The sequence below is a fragment of the Leishmania infantum genome, chromosome 30 (assembly GCF_000002875.2).
Source record: "Leishmania infantum JPCM5 genome chromosome 30".
Classification (NCBI taxonomy): domain Eukaryota; phylum Euglenozoa; class Kinetoplastea; order Trypanosomatida; family Trypanosomatidae; genus Leishmania; species Leishmania infantum.
In genome coordinates, this window is record NC_009414.2 from 1,061,805 (window position 1) to 1,080,608 (window position 18,804).

Consider the following 18,804-nt stretch of genomic DNA (forward strand, 5'->3'; position numbering starts at 1 on the left):
TCGCCGCCATCGCACACAATAGACATAACAGAATGCACAGACGCGCGTTAACACACACACACTCACTGCGACACCATGCGACGGCAGAGCCATGCGACCATACGAGCCAACGCCATCATGCAATCCCTTTTCACCCCCCCCCCAGTTCATCTAAAGGCACACCTGCAGTGACTGTCGTCGCAAGGCACCTTATTCCAGTAGTTCCGGCGCTCTGTGCAGCGACTACATGAGAGCGGGAGGGAGAGTAAGAGACAGCGGAAACAATCAGCCGCCTCCTTCACCGGCGTGCCCTCCTCGTTTTTACTTTGCGTGTTGTTGACGAACATACCTGTGTATTTGTGTGTGAAGGTTGCGCCCCTCAGCTTCATTCGAAGAATCTACAGGGACCAAACAAGGCCGCCGACGACAGAGGATGTGTGTCTCACTGTCTGTCTATGTGTGCGCTTAGGGCCTTCTTTTTTTTTTCTTCCCCGAATCTCCTGGCCATCTCTCCTTTCCGCATTCGTTTCCGCCCCTCGACACAGGCGCGCGGAGAGGTAGGCAGGGAGAGAGAGAGGCACGTAAGCTTTAGCATCCCAAGGAGAGTAAGACACCCACACAAAAGGAGCCGCCGACGACCCAGCAGCAACGAAATCAAACATCACACAACGGAGCGTTTCAACTTCGCTGTCACACAGTGGATACGGGAGAGGCAGACGGCATGCTTCCAGCCATTTCGCATACCTCACCTCCCTTTCTCTCAGGTATGTACACACATGCACACACACACACGTCATCCACATGCCACCACCGTCGCCACCACTCAATTGCCAACTCCGACATCGACATTATGCCACAGCCTTTCCTCGTAGCTGCAGAGAAACAAACAGCAGGAAACGCAGCTGAATGGGTGAGAAGCATGACGGTGGTGGGCGCATGAGGCGAACAGATCACAGGCTGGGCTTGCGTGCGTGTGCCTGCGAGCGCTCCTTCCGCGTTCACCCATCCGTGCTGCCCTCTTTTCGCCCAGTGTGAGCATGGCCACCAAAAGGGAGGATCGAAAAGGAGGAAAAAGGCAAGCGGGCATGCAACGCGAGTCTGCGTTACGAAGCAGCACGACACCGCGAGTGCCACTCTTCTTCCTCCGTGGCACGCGTCCACACCGCATCAGATTGGCCTCTTGAACGGTGTTGTGCAAACAGCGAGAAAAGGAAAAAGAGAAGGCCCGGCGTGCCTCCACCCCACCCACCCCTCTTCCAACACACACGCGCACACGCATGCACGCATCATGAAAAATGCAGGTGTGCCTCTCTTCGTTGTTAACGGCGCGAGCTTGTTAGCGCATGCGTGTGTGTGTGTGTGTGTGCGTGCACGTATGTGTGAGTGCGTCTGCCTAGGGCATACTGCTGACGATGCACTACTACTTTCTGTAATACTGCAACTCGTCCCAGATGGCGCGGCGCAGCTGGCACTCGGAAACCTCCGCGTGCATGTCGAAGCCGAGGTCTAGCTCGGGAGGGGCTGGGTAGGACTTGCAATCCGGTCCACCAACGCTGCTGAAGAAGGGGTGCTTGAGCGCCTCCTGCGCGGTAATGCGCTTGTTCGGCTCGAAGGCGAGCATTTCCGTGACCAGTTCCAGCCCATCCTTTGGCAGCTTCGACAGCAGCTGCGGCAGCGGACGGGTGCCCTTGTACTTCTTGGCAATTTCGTTCATATTGGCCAGTCCGGAGCTGCTACTGCTACGTTCGATGAAGTCGACCCCAGTGATTGGAATGCTAGAGAGCACAAACTGAAGCTGGTGAATATAGTCGCGACCGGCGAACAATGGTCGCTGCATAGCGTATTCGGCCATGACGCAGCCGACCGCCCAAATGTCGATCGGGTAGCTGTACGGACACATGAGCAACAGCTCCGGTGGGCGGTACCACCGGGTGACGACGTAGTCGGTCAAGTCTAGCGGCTCACTCAATCTGTGCAGGCCGGCGCGCGCTAAACCAAAGTCGCATACTATCGCCTCCTCGGCATTCTTCTCGTCACGCAACAGAATATTGCTGGGCTTGATGTCACGATGCACTATGCCCATAGAGTGCATGTCCGCCAGACACCGAAGCACACGAACGCTGATGCGCCGCAACAGGTCTATTGACTCGCACTTGTTCTGACGAATGATAGAGAAAAGATCAATGTCATAGAGGTCCGTCACCAAGTACAGGTCACGAAACTCCATGATGGGGTCTCGCGGTGGCAGCACACGAATCAGCCGGAGAACGTTGCGACACCCACACTCTTTAAGGATGCGCAGAAGGAGTATCTCGCGCCATATGCGGCGGCCATCGATCAAGTCTTCAAACACGCGACTCACGCGCTTTATCGCCACCTCTTGGAACGTGCGGTCGTCTAACGCAGCGCACACCACACCGTATGCGCCGTGCCCGATCACGCTCGTCACGGTGTAGTTGTCATCAATGTCGAAGCTCTGCCCTCGCACGCAGTACACCTTTCGGCCTCGCTGCGTTGAGACGAGCTGCACTGCATTGGCGGAGGAGCCAAAGCTGCCGTTGGCGGCTGCGTTGGACGCCATCCTCGCACGCCACCGCAGGGCGTCGACGTCAGCCCCCAGGACTATGCGAGATACGGAGGGGAGGGAAAGGTAGCTGGCAAGCCCCGAGGCACGCACAAAAGCAAAACAAAGTCGAGGACAGCTCGAACCGTGCAGGGAATCACGCGGCGGCAAAAGGACGCGAAGCAACGAAGAGTGCAAGATGATACTCACTCGAACGTACACAGCCACCGTGAGATGGAGGGAGAGCACACATGAAGAGTGTCGGTCACGCAGATGGGGGAACGGGCAGGCGAGGGGACAAAAGAGGCGCGTAACACACCTGTGATACACGATAAGAAGTGGAGAGAGCAAAGGAAAAAAACGGTTCGGAGGAGGTGACTTAGGGCGTGTCCGGATCCTCGCGAGGCGTAGTGAGTGTGCTTGAATGTGTGCGTGTGTGAGCCTGTGTAGAGGAAAGAAGGGGCGAGGCCCCGAACAAGTAGAGTTCAGAGGTGTGGCGCGTGGGAGCTGTCCGGCGTAGGTGTGAGCGTGTAGGAGGGAGGGAAGGAGAGGAATCTAATTGTCTGCCGAAGCCTTTGCCAGTATGTGCGTCTCTCTCTCTGTGTGTGCTACAATTTCCCTTTTGTGCTGTCGTCGTCCGCGACTAGCGTTGGTTGAGGGACAGCGGGTGAGTGGAGGAGAGGCACAGGCGAAGAGGAAAGAAAGATGGAGTGGAAAGACCTGCCACGAGGTCGGCTTGGGAAGAGGGCCAACACACACGCACCGGCTCATGTGATTCCGTATTGCTGCCGCGGTTGCTCGCGGAGAACCACGGCGTGTCGAATCGCGCGCGTGCACAAGCGAGCGTGGTTCTGCTTTCCCTCGCACATTTCCTCGCTGCGTGGCCCCATACTTCAACGTTCGTCGACGCCGATGATGAAGCGAGGGAAGAAACAACGGGAGAAAACTAGATGACGGTCGAGCATGTATGATGGTCTGCTAGCGGCTTGCAATTCTCCAGTTGGACCTCTTCCGCAAAACGGTGCGCTTCCGTTCATGTGCGTGCCGCGGCTGGTTTTGTCGGTTGGCTTTGCACCTCACCCCCCACACACCGACATTCCCAACGTCTCGTGTGAACACACACACACACACACACATACGCACACCTACACAGAAGCAGACCTGAAAAATATCTATGAGTACGTGAGGCTCTCCTTCCTTATCTACCCCACATGGCACACTAGAGAACGCACGGTAATGATACACGAGTAGAAGTGAGTGGGGCGCGGTGAAACTTCATTTGCACGCACATGGACCGGTGCCCCCGTGGCGGCTGATTCATGCCACAGACGCATGGAAGGTGCCGCAGATGCGGCAACGTAGCCGCAGAATACTCGCCCTCTGGCCCCCCCCTCACCACCACTCTCTACACCGAAGAAGAGCGCAAGACATGCGGTGGCGACTCGACCGCAGAGAGAAAGCCGCAGCCCTCACGACGTCAGCGATCCGGGCTCATGATGCCACAGATGGACGCTGTAGTCTTCGGCCTGGGGGAGCCGACAGGCGACGGCTCCGGCGTGGCTTGCCGCTGTAGTGGGCGAGATAAACGGACTGAGGGCGATAGCACCCCTGCGTCAGGCACATCACCACCTGCGTGAGAGCCGCGCGTCTTGTCTGTGTCGGCGGATTGGGTCTGACTACGGCGCCGGGAGCGGGACTCCTGGGAAAGCACTCGCACACGTTCCAGGAGTTGCTTCATCTCCTGCTCCTGTGCTACGCGGCTGTCCACGAGCGCCTGCTGTGCGGCCGCGATTGCCTGAGACTGCAACTGCAGCGTGGCTTTCATGGTGGCTCTTTCTTGCTTCAGCTGTGCCGCCTCAGCCGAAGCCTGGAGCAGTTGCTGCTGCCACGCCCTCTCTTTGCGTTGGAACTCCGCGACGAGCGCCGCGTTCTCTTGCTTGAGAAGGTTCTGCTCCCAGGCGGGCGGTGCGGCCGCGGAGGGGCTGAGCGCTGCGATGCTGGTCGCCCTGGACGGCTGCAGACGCAGAGACGGTCGCGGGGAGGTAACGGCGCCGCTGGCGTCTCCTGCCCCCGTGGGTGCGCCTTTGCTGCCCGACGTCAGCGACTGCCGCAGCTCCAACAAGCGGGCCTTCTCCTCTGCGAACTGCTGTGCTTTGCGCGCGTCCTGAAGAGCCTTTTGCAGCTGCGATACGACGGCGCTCGACTCGGCATCACTCGAGTGGTGGCGGTGGCTGTGCTGCTGCTGCTGCTGAAGGGAATGCGAAAAGGTTTGCGATACGGCTCTGCCGTTCACGGTGGACCCGTTCGGCACCTCCGAGACGACCGTGTCGTCGCCGCTCCGCTGCGCGCTCTCGAGCTCCGCACGGAGGAGCAGCACCTCTTTGCGATGCGCGCGGCGCTGATCTGCCAGCGCGTCTTCGGCGTCACGTTGCGCGGCCCGCGCATCCTCCAGTTCTCTTTGGAATGCCCCTGGCAGCGGTACAGAACCAGCCTCACCATCGCCTGGAGCCGTGGCCGCACCATGTAGGTGCTGCGTCGAGCGCCGTTCCTGCTGCTGGGCCCACTCCCGCGACACCGCCGCTAGAAGTACTTCGTACTCCCCGTCCGTGTGGGCCAGGGCATTCAGCGTACAACTCATGTGAAGAGGCGACGCGCCGCCGTTGCTGCTGCCGACCGTCCGCCGTGCTCGCTCCGCATCCACTGCGAGGGGTGTCGAAAAGGAAAAGAGAGACTCTCGCACCTGCTGCATTTCGGCCGTGGTTGCCAGCATCTCCTCGGCTGACATGGACTCATCCATATATAGGAAGACGTGCCGGCGCGATGCCAGCAACAGTGCGGCCATGTGTGCCGTGGAAAGATGAGAGCCGACAAGCACCGCACACGTCTTGTTCCCCTTGTACTTGAATACGGCAAGCGAGATGACGCTCAGCGTGCGAAGCACCTCATCGACTGTCTCGGCAGCGTCGCTCGCGCGAAGGGTCTCGCACGCCGTGGCGCCGCCGTCGTAGGCGAAGAGGAGACACTCTTCGTACTGCAGGGGAGCTGTGTTGGTACCATTCCGGTCCTCGGGTGCTGTCACGACGGGCCGCAGGGCGATCTGACGCTCATCAAGGGCCGAACGATGGCGGGCCTGATTTCGGATGATGTAGTGGACGACGGCGTCGCCGAGTCGTCCGTGATGCACCTGAGAGCCTAACAAGAAAAATATCGAGTAGGCGTACGCCGGCGCTGCTGCCATGGATGACATTATCGCGGTCGCCAACTTGCTCGGCAAGGCGAGCTCCACCACATCGTCGGCCGCCACTAGTTTCCCGTTCAGCGAGAGCGTCTGCGCATCCACCACGTGCAGCGGCACATTGTCAGACGTCCGCACGCCATTCAAGCAAAGCGAAGTAAAGAAACGACCCATCACAAGCGCATCGCCGAGCTTAGCCCTTTTTTTTTCCAGCGCTATCAGTGCTGCTGTTGTGCGCGCTATACTCACCCGTGCGTGTGCGGGTGTGCTCAGTGGGGCAGAGGCACGGGAGGGGACGGAGGGGAGTGGGTAAGAGAGAAAGGCGCCGTGAGCGTCCACTGCGGGCCAACCTCCTCCCCCACCCCTGAATGGCATGAGAGGAACGTGGGGGAGCAGGAGTAGGCAAGGCACAGGGGCAGTAAACGGCAGGAGAAGCAGTGTGGTGGGGGGTGGCATGCACACGCATGAGAAGAAGCATATGGAAGGGGGGGTAGTGGCGTCTGCAGAGGGCAGCTGAGCTGCTTCTCGCACAAGAACGCCGTTCACAGCCCCGCGAGGCTTGCTTTCTCTCTCTTTCTCTCGGGCGCGCGCGGGGACATCCTCTTTCTATCGGACATCCGGTAAAGTAGCAACGCTCATCGGTCCGTCTTTTATTGAAGTCGTGTATACAGAGGCTGCGCGAAACGAAGGCGTGACTGCGTTCAGGTACGCGCGTGTATGAGCGAAGTTAGCGCTCGTGGTGGTGGTGGTGGGGTAGGCGAAGTTGTCACGAGCTGGTAGGGCGCAACGATAGTGAGTGGGTAGTAGAGTGGTGGATGATGCAGCCCACGACAAACAAAGAACACGCCCAAAGGCGGACACGCGCACCCTGACCGTGGGTGAGCACGAGCTTATCTTTCCGGGTCGGTTAGAATGGTGCTTCGAAGGTCATGTCGTGGGGCGGGGGGCTAATGAAAGCGATCCAGCCAGCTGCTTTGCTGCTTCGACGCACGGCCCACCAAAACTCTTCCGTCTGCAGCCCTTCCAGCGCACTCGCGCCGATCTGGGCAAGAATGCGATCTGGAAACAAGTCAGGGTTGTCCTTGACAGAGTCTACGAGGTCCTCCGCAACGCCGATGAGCTCCTCCTCCACCCATGCATCTTGAATGACGTCCCGCACGACAAAGGCACGCAGCGCAGCGCGGGTTGGAGTGTCGTCTGTGAGCTCGTGGATAAAAAACTTCTTAAGGTGGGCCAGCACAACGGGATGCGTGAGGACCTGCAGCCCAAACGTGCGCAGCTGCGATAGCACTTCTGGGTCGTGGAGAGACTTGTCGACGACTTCTCCTGAGAGAGCGATTGCAGCCAGCTGCACTATCTTCTCATTCCGAGCTGGATGCTGATGAAAGTATGTCTTGTACACGTAGGTGCCGCCCAGTGCTGCCCCCGAGACGCCCACCGCTGCAAGACTCCAACGAACAAGGGAATTGGCAGAGATCGGCATACCCAATCACCTGTGGCCTGTGATACTAGGCCTTTCTCTATGAGCGTGTGCTGGTCTGTGCGCGAAAGGGGGTCCGCGCCTACTGAGCAAGAACAGCGAGCTGGCGTCAGCGGAGGTCACGTTTACTTGTGATGTGTGCCAGGGCAGTGCAGCTGCGAAAAAAAGAGGTCGAGATAAAGTCGGGGATGCCGCCGCTGGCTTCTGGGATGAAGGGGTGTGCATTCCCCACCGCCCTGCATGTGCACATACACACACAAAGCAGAGAGAGACGCAAGAGATGAGCCGTGAAAGCATGTGTGCGTATGGTTGCATGTTTGTGCACAACAGAGATACAAACGGAGAGGCGCGAGGTGAAAGGTGCGCCGGGCATACAGAAAGACGTCTCCCTCACACACGCGCACACGCAAACACATCGATTGGGTGTGTATACGGGATGGAATTGAGGGACGCACCCATGACCTCCAAGGGAGTTGAAGGCGATATTCGAGGTGCCACCCGATTGGAGAGCCTTCACAAGATCGTATGCCCGCAGGCGCACACATGGTCAGAGATAGGGAGGCATTCATATGCAGCAGCACGTTGCCGCTTCGTCCGATAGAGCGTGCTTTCTTGATCAAGTCCACGCTCCCTATAACACAGTGACTGGTACACTAACACAGACGCACACGTGCATGTACACATGCAAAGCCAGGGAAGCAGCACCATCCGAACGCGGAGCGAAGGGTCGCGCGATGCAAACCCACAGCGGTGGTGACCATCACCATCACTGCTGCACTATCCAGAGTGATGACGATCCTTTCTGCATACTCGTGTGTGTCCTCGTAAAGTCTCGAGGACTGGGAGGAATATGCGGAGAGGGTGAGAAAAGAGAAGCAAGACGCAGACAGCAGAAAACAAGCAAAACATGGCAAACAATAACGGGGGCGGGGGTGGGAGGCTTTGCATCGAGGGTACACGGTGGAGGGAGACAGCAACGGCAAGGATAGCACCGAAGGAGGAACTCAGCCGGGAGAGCAAGAGAGGTGCCCGGTGCCAAGGGAAAACAACGGAGCCCCCCTCCCCGTCGCCACGAAACAGAAAAAAAACGACGACGACGAAGGAAAAAGAACAGCACGCTGTAAGTGAGGGAACGGGCGCGTCCCTCACCGAGGTACCTCTTCTCTCCATGAACCTCGCCGTCCTCCTCCTCGTATTCCGCCCCACCCCCCTCTCAGCGTGTGGGTAGCACCACGGACAGCAGCGGCTGACACGCACAGGGGCACACTCATAAGATTCTATCAGAGAAGTTTCCGTGGAAAAGGGAGTCGATCTTGTTGGCTAAGGTCTGCAGCGCATTTTCTTTGACAAAGGTAAGGTAGTTGAGCGGGTTTCTGCCGCCACTTGTGAGCACGTTCCGCCGCCAGTCTGTGCCGTAGTACGATACCCACACTGTCATTTGCAACTTACGAATGTCAGTAGGGTCAGTCCTATAGACGCCGCAGTTCTTCTGCCCCGGGACTTCGCCGATACACGTATAGACACTAGGATCGCCCAACGTGCAAACATCTTCGGCGTTGCACGTCGGAGCGAAGCCCACTTTGGCTGGCTGCACCACCGTCGCCGCCACCGGAATGGTGATATTCTTATCACAATAATTGATGCCCGCAGGGGGTACGGTGCCGTTCTTGCACAATACGGAGTCGTAGTTGGGATTCGCAACGGTCGTCTCGGATGCCGCGGCGGCCCCGACATAGTTGAATAAGCCGTTATGAAGGCCGATCTCCAGAGACAGCATCGTCACAATGCCGACGGAGTTGGACACGCCGGTGTGATCAGTGCCGTTCACGGCGATCAGAACGGTACCTGTGGAGACACCTTTCTGGGGATAGAGTGTGCTATTCGAGGCACCAAAGCCGTAGACGGAGAGATACCGAGGCCCCATGTCCATGGAGAGGTGATCCGTAACCGCACCGCTCGTTTCGTCCTTGGTGATGTAGCAGCTGGTCATAAAGGGTGCGCTTATCAGCGTGAAGGAGGAGAGCTGGTCTACAATCGGGCAGAAGCTGTAGGTGGCGAGATGGTGTACCTGGGTGCCGACCGTGAAGTTGTTCTCCCTGGAAGTTTGCAACATGAAGCGGAGATTCATCCGCTTTTTGCGCGCACACGCAGGGCCGTTCGTATCATACGGTTTACACAACGCGGTAGTCCCGCAGTTTTCTTGCGCTTGGGCTGTCACACAGCCCAGCAGAACGACAACCGCCATCACACAGAGGGCGGCGCTCAGCTGTGGTACACAGGGCTGCAGCATCGGTGCCAGTGTGAGCAGGACCTTCCGATGCGTGAGTCTGTATTGGTGAGCGAAACAGAGAAGGTGGCAGCAGGAGGTATAACAGCAACCGTTGCGCAGAGAACGGATGCTGCTGCTTGCACTGGAAAGCTTCGCGTGATGAAGTGGAGGACGAAAGGGGGATGTGGTGTGTGTGTGTGTGTGTGTGTCGGCGTGGGGGTGGGGGGGAGGGAACGCTAGTTGCTGCAAACAAACATAAAAAGGCAAGTACTCACGCTGCGAGGCGGCGCACTGAATATGTACGTGCGAATACGTCGGCGGAGGTTTCGAGATGCGGAATAACGTGAGAGGGGAGAGTGAGAGAGCACAGTGATGCAAGGGTACTTTAGTGCGCAGCAACGTGTGGCGCAAAGACGAGCACTGCGCCTCGCCTGTTCGAAAGGTGACAGGGGCTGGAGGAAGAGGGAGTGCGATCGCGGTGGAGCGCAAACCGAGGCCATGAATTTGCCTCACACTTTGAAAACACGAGTCCAACCAGCAACTGCCTACCGTTTCCCTCCCTCTTTTTGGCAGTAACGCGGAGCAGAGGGAGTGTGTCGGTGCGTGCGTGCCGGCAGACAAGAAGAGGTGAGGAGAAGGATGGAGGGGGGCCTCAGTTTAGCTTCTGTGGTTGATGTTTGCTTTCCTTCTCGGTGATCAACTGGCGTCCACAGAAAGAAGTGCACAGTAGGAGAGCCTTTGTACTGTGTGCTGCTAGTCGGTGGGTGTACGCGCAGGCACAGAAACACAGGCAGGCGCAGCTTGCAAGTGGAAACAACGAGGAGGCGTGAGCGGGGTAAGAGATATAGGTTCATGGTTAGAGGCGCGGGAGGGCGAAGTTTGATATAGAGAGGGTGAGGGAAGCAAGTTTACCGTAATAATAATTTTTTTTTTGGGGGTGGGGGGGGTGGGGGTACAACGAAACCAAACAAGGACATTGGCCGACGACGCTTTCCAGCAAACTCATTCTCTGCAAGGCGGCATAAACTCAACTTCACTCTTCCCCACCCGCCCTGCCACAGGCCCCATCGCGTAGTGTGAAGTATGCCGTAGGCAAGTGCGTTACAGCAATGCGCAGACTCAGGCACCTGAGCGCGGCCTCAGCCTCAAGCTCTAGCCGCCCACCCGCTGCGCAGGTTGCCTCACAGCCGCTCCCATGGTGCCGGTCGCCACCTGAAGCGTCCCCCCTCGGGGTGGCTCTCAGGCTTCTTGTCGGCAGGCAGTGTGACGGCCTGGTGGGAGGCGTTCGAGTCATTCTGACACTCTGCCCATCACGGGTGGTGCAAACCTGTACAAAGTCGCAGGCCGCGCCGACGCAACGCCATCCACGACCTGATCACCAACATCAGCAGCGATACATCTCACTGACTTCCCTACGCTGCAGGAACTTAATCTTGTCACCGCCAGAGGTGGTTCTGCATTTGGCAGGGGATAGGAGAGAGCTGCTTGGCTTTCCTGCACAGAGTGAAGGCGCGGAACCCTGAGATTCCACGCCGAGAGGCGTGCCCTCGCCATCAGGCAGATTAACCGATAGAGAAGAACAGAAGACAGTGTGCGAGGGCGGAATCGAATAGGGAGACGCATCGCAACATGAATAAAAAGGACCGGCCGAATTCAGACATGGGCGAGGTGTCAACAGCTTCCAGTACTCAAGTGGCAAAACGAGGATAGGGATGGCGGTGGAAGTGACCTCTTCGGACCGAGGCGATTGAAGAAAGTGTAGCGACACACACAAACACGCACGCATATTCACAAACAGTCAGGCAAACACCGTAAGAGAAGAAGCAGGAGAGGATTAGGAGGACGAGTGCGCGTCTATGTGAAGCACGCGGCACGCATAGGTTGATCAGGTTGGGTCGTGTGCCTTCGAAAACAAAAAAAAAGATCAGCCCGGGATCAAGAGAGAACGAGAATCGCGGGCGTGAAGAGGGTAAGACCCATCCTCACGGCTTCTCAGTCGTTTGCCTCTCTTTTTTTTCCATCTTGCCGCTGTTCCCAATCGCACAGCACGGGGACGCTCTCGCCTCTTATCCTCTCAACTCTCTCCCGACACACGGTGAAGCGTCGCCACAAAACAAGGACACGACTCATCAAAGGAAACAGAAAGAAAAAAACAGGAAAGGGCAAATAATAAGTGCGCGTGGGGATGAGGGAGAGGCAGAGAGAGAGAGTGAGCGCGTGCCTCTGCTGGTGTGTGTGTGTGTAAGTGCATGTGTAAGCTTGCGTGGGTATTATGCAGACTGAAGCAAAATAGAGTGACAACAAGACGTTTTATGGAGAGGGGAAAAAACGAAAAGGACGGCACACACACACACACGGACAGACACACAAAGAAGACGCAAAAAAAAAAACGAAACGAAGCACGGAAGAAAAAAAAAGAAAAACAGAAAACACACCGGAACACACACCTACAATTACACACGCATATATATATATATGGCACTCAGAGGAGGGTGAGGGTGAGGGTGGGTGGGTAGAGGGCGAGAGATGAGCAGTCAAATGACATGGCAGAGTGGACTGGAACGACACGCGGTAGGCGCGCAGAAATGGAAGGGGAGGAGCACATCTTGAATTGCATGCGGGCATGTGTGTGTGTGTGTGTGCGTCTGCGTTCACGTGGGAGAGGGAAGGAAAGGGGTGGGGGCGGAGTTGGTGAGCCGAGGAGGTGATGATCACGAATGGGGTGGGCGGGCGGGATGAAGCGGAGGCAGCAGCAAAATGCCGAGGACGAGGGAGAAAAAAGACCGCTGGAAAATGTACAGGGAAAATCACCACACACAGAGAAAGGGCCCTCAAACTCCCAAAGATGAGCACACCACCGCGCATGTACGCACACTAAGCTTTATGCGATTCGCACGGGTCCTCCGTTCACACATTCGTTCTCCGCCATCGCACTACGACTGCGGTGGCAGGTCTACAATGTCGAACTTGCATAGGATAGACGCCCCGGGCAGCGATGCACCGTTCTTGCAGAGCTTCATGGGAACGGCGCGGTAGCCGGTGCGCAGTGCACGCACCGGAATAACCATCTCACACACGGAGTCGTTCGCAGACGTCGTGTCCTCGTCCATGACCTTGACAGTCAGCAAGTCTATTTCCTTGCTCTCGCAGGCGAGGGTGAACGTCTCCATCCAGTATGGATTCAAGCCGTTGTTGCGCACCACTGACGTCTTCACCTCGGTGCGGTCGCGCTTGTTGATGTACAGCTTCACGTACGGGTCAGCAATGTCGCCCTTCTTCTGCAGAGAAGGCTTAGGAATCTGCGTCCCGCTTAGCACGGTGACGGTGATGGTGCAGGGTGTTGCCTTTGCCTTACCCGATGGGTTGCGCAGATAATCCGGCTTCAGAACGTAGCCGCAGCCCTTGTTCAGTGAGAACATGCCGTCGTTCAAGCGCATGTCGTCGTCCCACGTCTGGTAATTAAGTGCCACCAACTGCGCCCCAACAGACCATGCGGTGGTCGGGTTGTAGTTTGAGGAGCCGATGCGAGTGCCCTTCGGGTAGACGCGCACCATCATGCGCGAGGTCTGCCCGATAAACTCGTCACGGTGGCTCAGCGCTAACTCCTTCACCACGGTCTCGACGTAGCTCTGGATATAGTACGGCTCCGCGTCCCGGCCCCAGTCGCTTGTTTTGAAGGCACCCACCGTAACGCAGGACCTTAGCAGGTGCGACAGCGCCCCCTGCGAACTTGCCTCCGCCTTCTGCGACGGCGACCGAGCGGCGCCGCTGTCGTTGTCTGAGCCAGCCAGCCCCTCCTTCGCGTCGTCCACGTCATTGTGGGGCAGCTTCCACTTCACGAGAACTTTTCCCTTCAGTGACTCTGGCGTGTACATCATGTTCGGAATGTCCTTGGCCGTCATAAGCATATCGCCGAGGATGGTGCGCAGGTGATCTGCCATGACCATGGACTGCTCATCCGACGTGTGCACCTCGAGTGAGAGAATGACCGGAAACGGGGAGGCGGTGAAGGCGTGGCGGCGGATGGTATCAATGACGTCGACAAAGCGGATCTTCGAGGTGCGGGTGTGGCCGTGATAGATGACCGGGTCGTTATCCTTGCCGTCCCAGCAGTCTAGCTCGACGCAGCGGCACCCCGCTAGGAGGGCGCGCCTGTACATCTCAATCTGACTGGAGGACTGGAACTGGTCGCCCGAGAGATACGTGTTGTGCGAGGAGTTGATGAAATAGTCCTTCAGCGGGTGCGTCATTTCGTCGACCACCCCTGTCTGATGTGCCGGGTCGAGGGCTGGGTTGAGGCAGGGGCTAAGGAGGTAGTGCACGAACTGGGTGAAGGTGATTCTGCTGTTTTTGTCCGGCTTGAGAGTGTTGAAAAGGATGTCACTGGGGACGTCGCCCTGAGCCTTGAGAAAGCAATCGAACTCGGCACGAGTCATCCAGTCTACCTGGGCTGCGAAGGACGCGAACAGCGGTCGTAGTTCCTCGTGTTGTGTGAGCTGAATGAACAGCGTGGTGAACTCCTCCAGGTCGAGCGCGCCATCCCCTGAGGCGTCGTGCTTGCGTACGAGATCGGCCAGCAAATCATCGCTGATCTCGACATTCATGCGCACCATCATCTTTTTCGCCTCTTTTAAGTCTACCTTGCCATCCCGGTTCGTATCCGCTCGCTCCCATGTGGCGCAAATGCAACCCGTGAGAGTGTCCTCGTTGGGCACCGCGCCACTCGGTGCAAGAGCGCCGCCTTTCACCTTGTAGCCGATCATCTGCAGCCACGTGTTGGCACTCGCTTTATCATCGAAGACGATGCGCCAGCCGCGGTGGATGCGCGTGTTCATTTCGACGACGACATTCGTGTTACTGTTCAGCTTCGCCTTCTTGTACACCTTGCTGGCTGGGTCCATCTTAGTCACCTCGTAGAGGTCACGGAAGACCAGCAGCTGACGCCTCGACTTCCTCGTGGGCTTGTACTCAAGCGCCTTGCCGTCCGCTGTGAGGGAAACAGTCCTTCGCCGGACGGAGTTTCGCTTGGTTACGCGCCGCAGAGTCAAGGAGGTCTGGAGACGCGCGAGAAGGTTCTGCACCGCCAGCAGCTCCTCGCTCGTTTGGGGAGGGTCCGGCAGCGTCGAGCCGATGGTGAGCGCTGGCATGGCGTCGAAAATAATCGTCTGGCAGCGCAGCCGCCGGTGTGTGACAGGGCTTGGCTAGATGCCTGCTTCTTGGCTTGCAATGACGCTACTCGCAGCACGCCAACACTACTCCAATGACAAAACTACACAACTCTCAGTAGGGGAACGGCGGGAAAGCAGGGGAGTGTCCGATAGCAAAAAAAAAGGGGGAGCGACAAAGAAAAAAAGGGATCACAAACGCGGCACAATACTAAAGCGGCCGATGATGCACTTGATACGGTTAAGAAGACACGAGAAGCAACAAACGGAGAAATAAATATTATATATATATGTATATAAGCACGACAGACTCCGTAGCGGAGAAAGTTGCGACCGTCCGCAATTACGCAGGCTCCACACGTATGCCAGTGACGGTGTGCTTCAATGACCAGGGAAAAGGCCAACGAAAAGAGTAGTGCGCCTCTTTCTCGTTGCAGTCTTCCGGCTGGTGTGTAGAAAACCAGAAGAGTGAAATGTGCAATTCTAGCACTACCGTGAGAGCGTGTGTGCGCACCGCTATACTTTCGTAGAGTCGTATATATATATATATATATTTTAGTTTCTCGATCAGTGTCCTGTATGTGTTTGGGGGTGGGTGGGTCGGTGGTTGGGGGGTGCAGCGCGCTGTTTCACTCTACTCCAACTCTTCCATTTTGTGCTGCCGTTTTTTGTTTTTTGTTGAAGGTGGGCCGGACTGCGGTGAAGCGCTGCGGGGGGGGGGGGAAGGTCAGCCGCGCACATGCCTATGCGCGCGACACAGTAAAGAGGAGAAAGTGGTGGTGGCAAGATGAGCGCAGTGCCCAGAAAGTGGAAGGTGAGAGGGCAGCTCGTTGGGGAGATGACATGAGGCATATCCCGGAGGCAGCAGAGGTACAAGGGAATAATGACAGACATCACCATCATGCAGAAGGTGCGGGACAGCAGCTGAGGACCAGGAGCAAAGACCGAAGAAAGGCAGCCGCCTTGGCAATATCCCCACGCCGCTCTGACGTGCGGCGCTGCTTTTCTTGTCCAGTTATGCCCTCGTAAGCACCACGCACCGCAGCCTTAGGAGAGAGCGAGAGGGAGGTGGGCCAGCAGCTCTGATCGGTTTCACACGTGGATACTTGTGTAGCTCAGCGAAAGAAAAGCAAACCAACAAAAAGAACGCAAGCAAGCGCGTGACACAGGAGTCACAAATCTGCACATATATGTGCAGCTGGAGCGCTCGCCAGCGAGGGTCGAAGCAGACGAGAGCGCCATCATACAAGAGTGAAGAAAAAAGGGGTGGGGCATGCACGCTGAGCATTTCTTGTACGACTAGGAACGGTACGCCACCGTTGTTGGCAGGTGGAGCGGTGTGACGGAGCAGGACGAGTTAAAGGGACGAAGCTCATGCCGCGCACAGTGACCACATGTATGCACCGCGCAACGAGAAACGAGGAAATCCGTGGAAAACGTCACGTGAACGCCTTGTGCCTCCCCCCACCCCGTGCGACGCTGTTTGTCGCGGCTTCTTTGCTCCAGAGGACCGCGCGTTGGCTAATGATGGCCGCAGTCCTCGTGGGCGCTGTCCTTCTTGGCGTACGCTGGATGCACCTCGTAGTTAGCCTTTCCTGGGTGCTTCCAGCGGTACCGCTCTGGATCAAAAACGGAGCGGTACACATGCGGGTCCGGCTCCTTGCCGTCCTGAAACGGGCTGTTGCGCAGCACACCACCCAAGTCGCGAATCGGCTGCCGCAGGTCCTCCTCAGACTCCGGCGTCGTCGAGATCTTGTGCTCCTCCTCGAACCAGTCGTCGTCATTGTCCTCGTCGGTCGACATGTTGATAAACTTGAGACGGCACCACTTGCAGCAGACCACTTTGTTGCGCGGGCACTTAATGAAGATGCGCGGGTGCTGAAGAATGAAGTGGCCGTGCCCCATGCACCAAATACGCGACCGGTACACCGGAACTGGCGGAATTTCACAGATGATGCCACCGCGGCTCGTGTAGTTCAGCTGCGGCGTCTTACGCCCCGGTCCGAGGATGCCGGGATGGAGACTAGACAATTCGTCGATGCCGGTGTTCCATGTGTATTTGGGGTCCTTAGGGTGCGTGAAGACGAGCTGCTTCTGGTTCGTGATGCGGCTGGCGTACTCCAGCGGCATGTACACCGGGGGCCCGTAGTAGCCCCGGTTGTCTGAGAAGGTCCACAGCAGCGGGAACGTCCTCTTCATTGACTGCTCAGTTTTATTGCGTGTGCCTCACCGAGGTTGCTGGCAAAAATAAAAGGAAAGAGACACAGTGCGGCGGCTACGCGCAGCGTGAACGCAGTAGGAAAGGCGCTGCGATAGGTGACGCAAAACTCAGCTATGCCTAGATGTCGTGCGAGCGAGGGCGAGATGGTGGGGGGGGGGAGGGGGAGGAAACGAGTTCGCTACCAAACTCTCGATGAAAGCAGCGCGAGCAAGTTCGAAAAAGGAAGAGGAAAGAGTTCTACACGTAACACAAGCAGAGAAAGAAAGCACTAACTAGCTACAGCTATAACAAAGAGGTAAGGCGGGGAGGGGGAGGGAGGGCAGCAGAGCACACGAACACAAACTATACCGTGCCTCTGCTGCCGTCGTTCGCTAGCAGGTCAAGAACTGCGTATGACCTCAGCATACGCTAACTCAAGAAAGGGAGATAAGACGGGTAGGAGAGGCACTGTCGGCGATATGTATGTCACTTTCGAGAAGCTCCGCTGTGATCTGTTTCCCGCTGTCCACTATCTTCTTTCCTTATATACCTATATAATTTGCCTCGGTGGGGTCTGTGTGTGTGCGTGGGGGGGGGGGAAGGCGTTGCCCTTTCCAACGAAGGCGTCGAGCACGTGCGTGCGGAGGTAGAGTTTGGCGCGCGCGCGTATGTACATGTATGTGTGTGAGAGAGACCAGAAGAGAAAAAAAGCAGTCGAGCGCCGCGAGCAGCAAGCAGGAAGACCGAAGAGGACACAGAGAAGCAGCGTGCGGGCGTGTCGCATCGTGCAACAGTACAAGGGGTAGTGCACGTGTGTGCTGTTTGTCTACGTGTACTTGGTGCTTCTCGGACGTAGGTGTGCGCGCGCCTTGCGAACACGCACACAACACATCGCTACAGATACGCACATGCATCTCACATTCGATGGACAGGATGGGTGGGGAGGCGGGTGTGAGGGTGCTCTTTTAGCCCCCTCCCCAAGACGAGAGGGGCCTGCTGTCGCCGAAGCACCGACAGCGATGGGCACACGACATATGTGCTTACTCCCGCTACGCGCACTCCTCTCTTCTCCACGCGCAGCCACACCACTCTCACACGCGGCTGTCAATGGGCGATACGAGAAGCTGACCGAAAGTCACTCGCCCGCTCACACACACACACACGCCGGATATGCGCCCATGGGAGTGGGTGGGAGATGGGAAGAAGCTGTTTTGCAGTTGAACACGTTGACCCACCACCCTGTGCCACTCACGGTCCTTTTTTGTTGTTTTCATTTTTTTTCGTTCATCACTTTCTTCGTTACAGTCATGCGCATTCCTTCGGGAATAGAGAGAAAGAAGGAGGAGAGGGAGGGATAGCCTTTGATCACCAAGACGCGCAGGTAACTACATCCAACAGCAACCTAGAGGTATAACCATCTGCACCGACGAAGAGGAAGGAAAGGATGAGAGGGGGGAGGAGGGGACGGCGATGAACAAGTGAAGGGGTGAAAGCAAGCGAGTCGTGCACACATTTTTGTTGTTGAATTTCCTTCCGTCCTTTCTTTCTTCTGTGGGTATCACACACGAGAAGAAAATGCGAGAGAAGAGAAGACGGTAACACGCACGCACACGCACAAAGAGTCAACCTGTAGTGAAAGGGGCGGAGAGACAAATATGGGTAGCGGGCGGAGACGAGGGAAAACAAAAGAGGAGGGCAGGCATACCACCACAGAGGTTGACGAGGGCGTGTTGAGGAGGACGCTGCAGTTTGGGGGGGGGGTAACACTGAATTTAGAGAAGGAGATAAGCGCACAAGGTAGCTGCTACGAAAGGTGAAAGGGCGGTGATGGGAAGATGAGGCGATAACGGTAGAAGATGGCGAGTCAGCCGGCAATAGCCAGCTTCGATATAGGCGCACCTCTGCGATTACCA

The 18,804-nt window shown here is 57.1% G+C and overlaps 6 protein-coding genes across 6 annotated transcripts; all 6 read right to left on the reverse strand.

The window, feature by feature from the left end:
* Window positions 1-1,399: 1,399 nt before the first annotated feature.
* LINJ_30_2930 (putative mitogen-activated protein kinase 5) lies at window positions 1,400-2,560 on the reverse strand (the record flags this gene model as incomplete). The annotated part of the gene is made up of 1 exon (XM_001467102.1): window positions 1,400-2,560. One exon carries the CDS (start codon window positions 2,558-2,560, stop codon window positions 1,400-1,402), a length of 1,161 nt encoding a protein of 386 aa, XP_001467139.1.
* Window positions 2,561-4,019: 1,459 nt separating this feature from the next.
* On the reverse strand, window positions 4,020-5,384 carry LINJ_30_2940 (conserved hypothetical protein; the record flags this gene model as incomplete). The annotated part of the gene is made up of 1 exon (XM_001467103.1): window positions 4,020-5,384. One exon carries the CDS (start codon window positions 5,382-5,384, stop codon window positions 4,020-4,022), a length of 1,365 nt encoding a protein of 454 aa, XP_001467140.1.
* A 1,300-nt stretch (window positions 5,385-6,684) lies between these two features.
* On the reverse strand, window positions 6,685-7,260 carry LINJ_30_2950 (conserved hypothetical protein; the record flags this gene model as incomplete). The annotated part of the gene is made up of 1 exon (XM_001467104.1): window positions 6,685-7,260. The coding sequence occupies one exon, from the start codon at window positions 7,258-7,260 to the stop codon at window positions 6,685-6,687; it is 576 nt and encodes a 191-aa protein (XP_001467141.1).
* A 1,264-nt stretch (window positions 7,261-8,524) lies between these two features.
* Window positions 8,525-9,547, reverse strand: LINJ_30_2960 (conserved hypothetical protein; the record flags this gene model as incomplete). The annotated part of the gene is made up of 1 exon (XM_001467105.1): window positions 8,525-9,547. The coding sequence occupies one exon, from the start codon at window positions 9,545-9,547 to the stop codon at window positions 8,525-8,527; it is 1,023 nt and encodes a 340-aa protein (XP_001467142.1).
* Window positions 9,548-12,459: 2,912 nt separating this feature from the next.
* Window positions 12,460-14,673, reverse strand: LINJ_30_2970 (phospholipase c-like protein; the record flags this gene model as incomplete). The annotated part of the gene is made up of 1 exon (XM_001467106.2): window positions 12,460-14,673. One exon carries the CDS (start codon window positions 14,671-14,673, stop codon window positions 12,460-12,462), a length of 2,214 nt encoding a protein of 737 aa, XP_001467143.2.
* A 1,539-nt stretch (window positions 14,674-16,212) lies between these two features.
* On the reverse strand, window positions 16,213-16,890 carry LINJ_30_2980 (conserved hypothetical protein; the record flags this gene model as incomplete). The annotated part of the gene is made up of 1 exon (XM_001467107.1): window positions 16,213-16,890. One exon carries the CDS (start codon window positions 16,888-16,890, stop codon window positions 16,213-16,215), a length of 678 nt encoding a protein of 225 aa, XP_001467144.1.
* Between the last annotated feature and the right edge of the window lie 1,914 nt (window positions 16,891-18,804).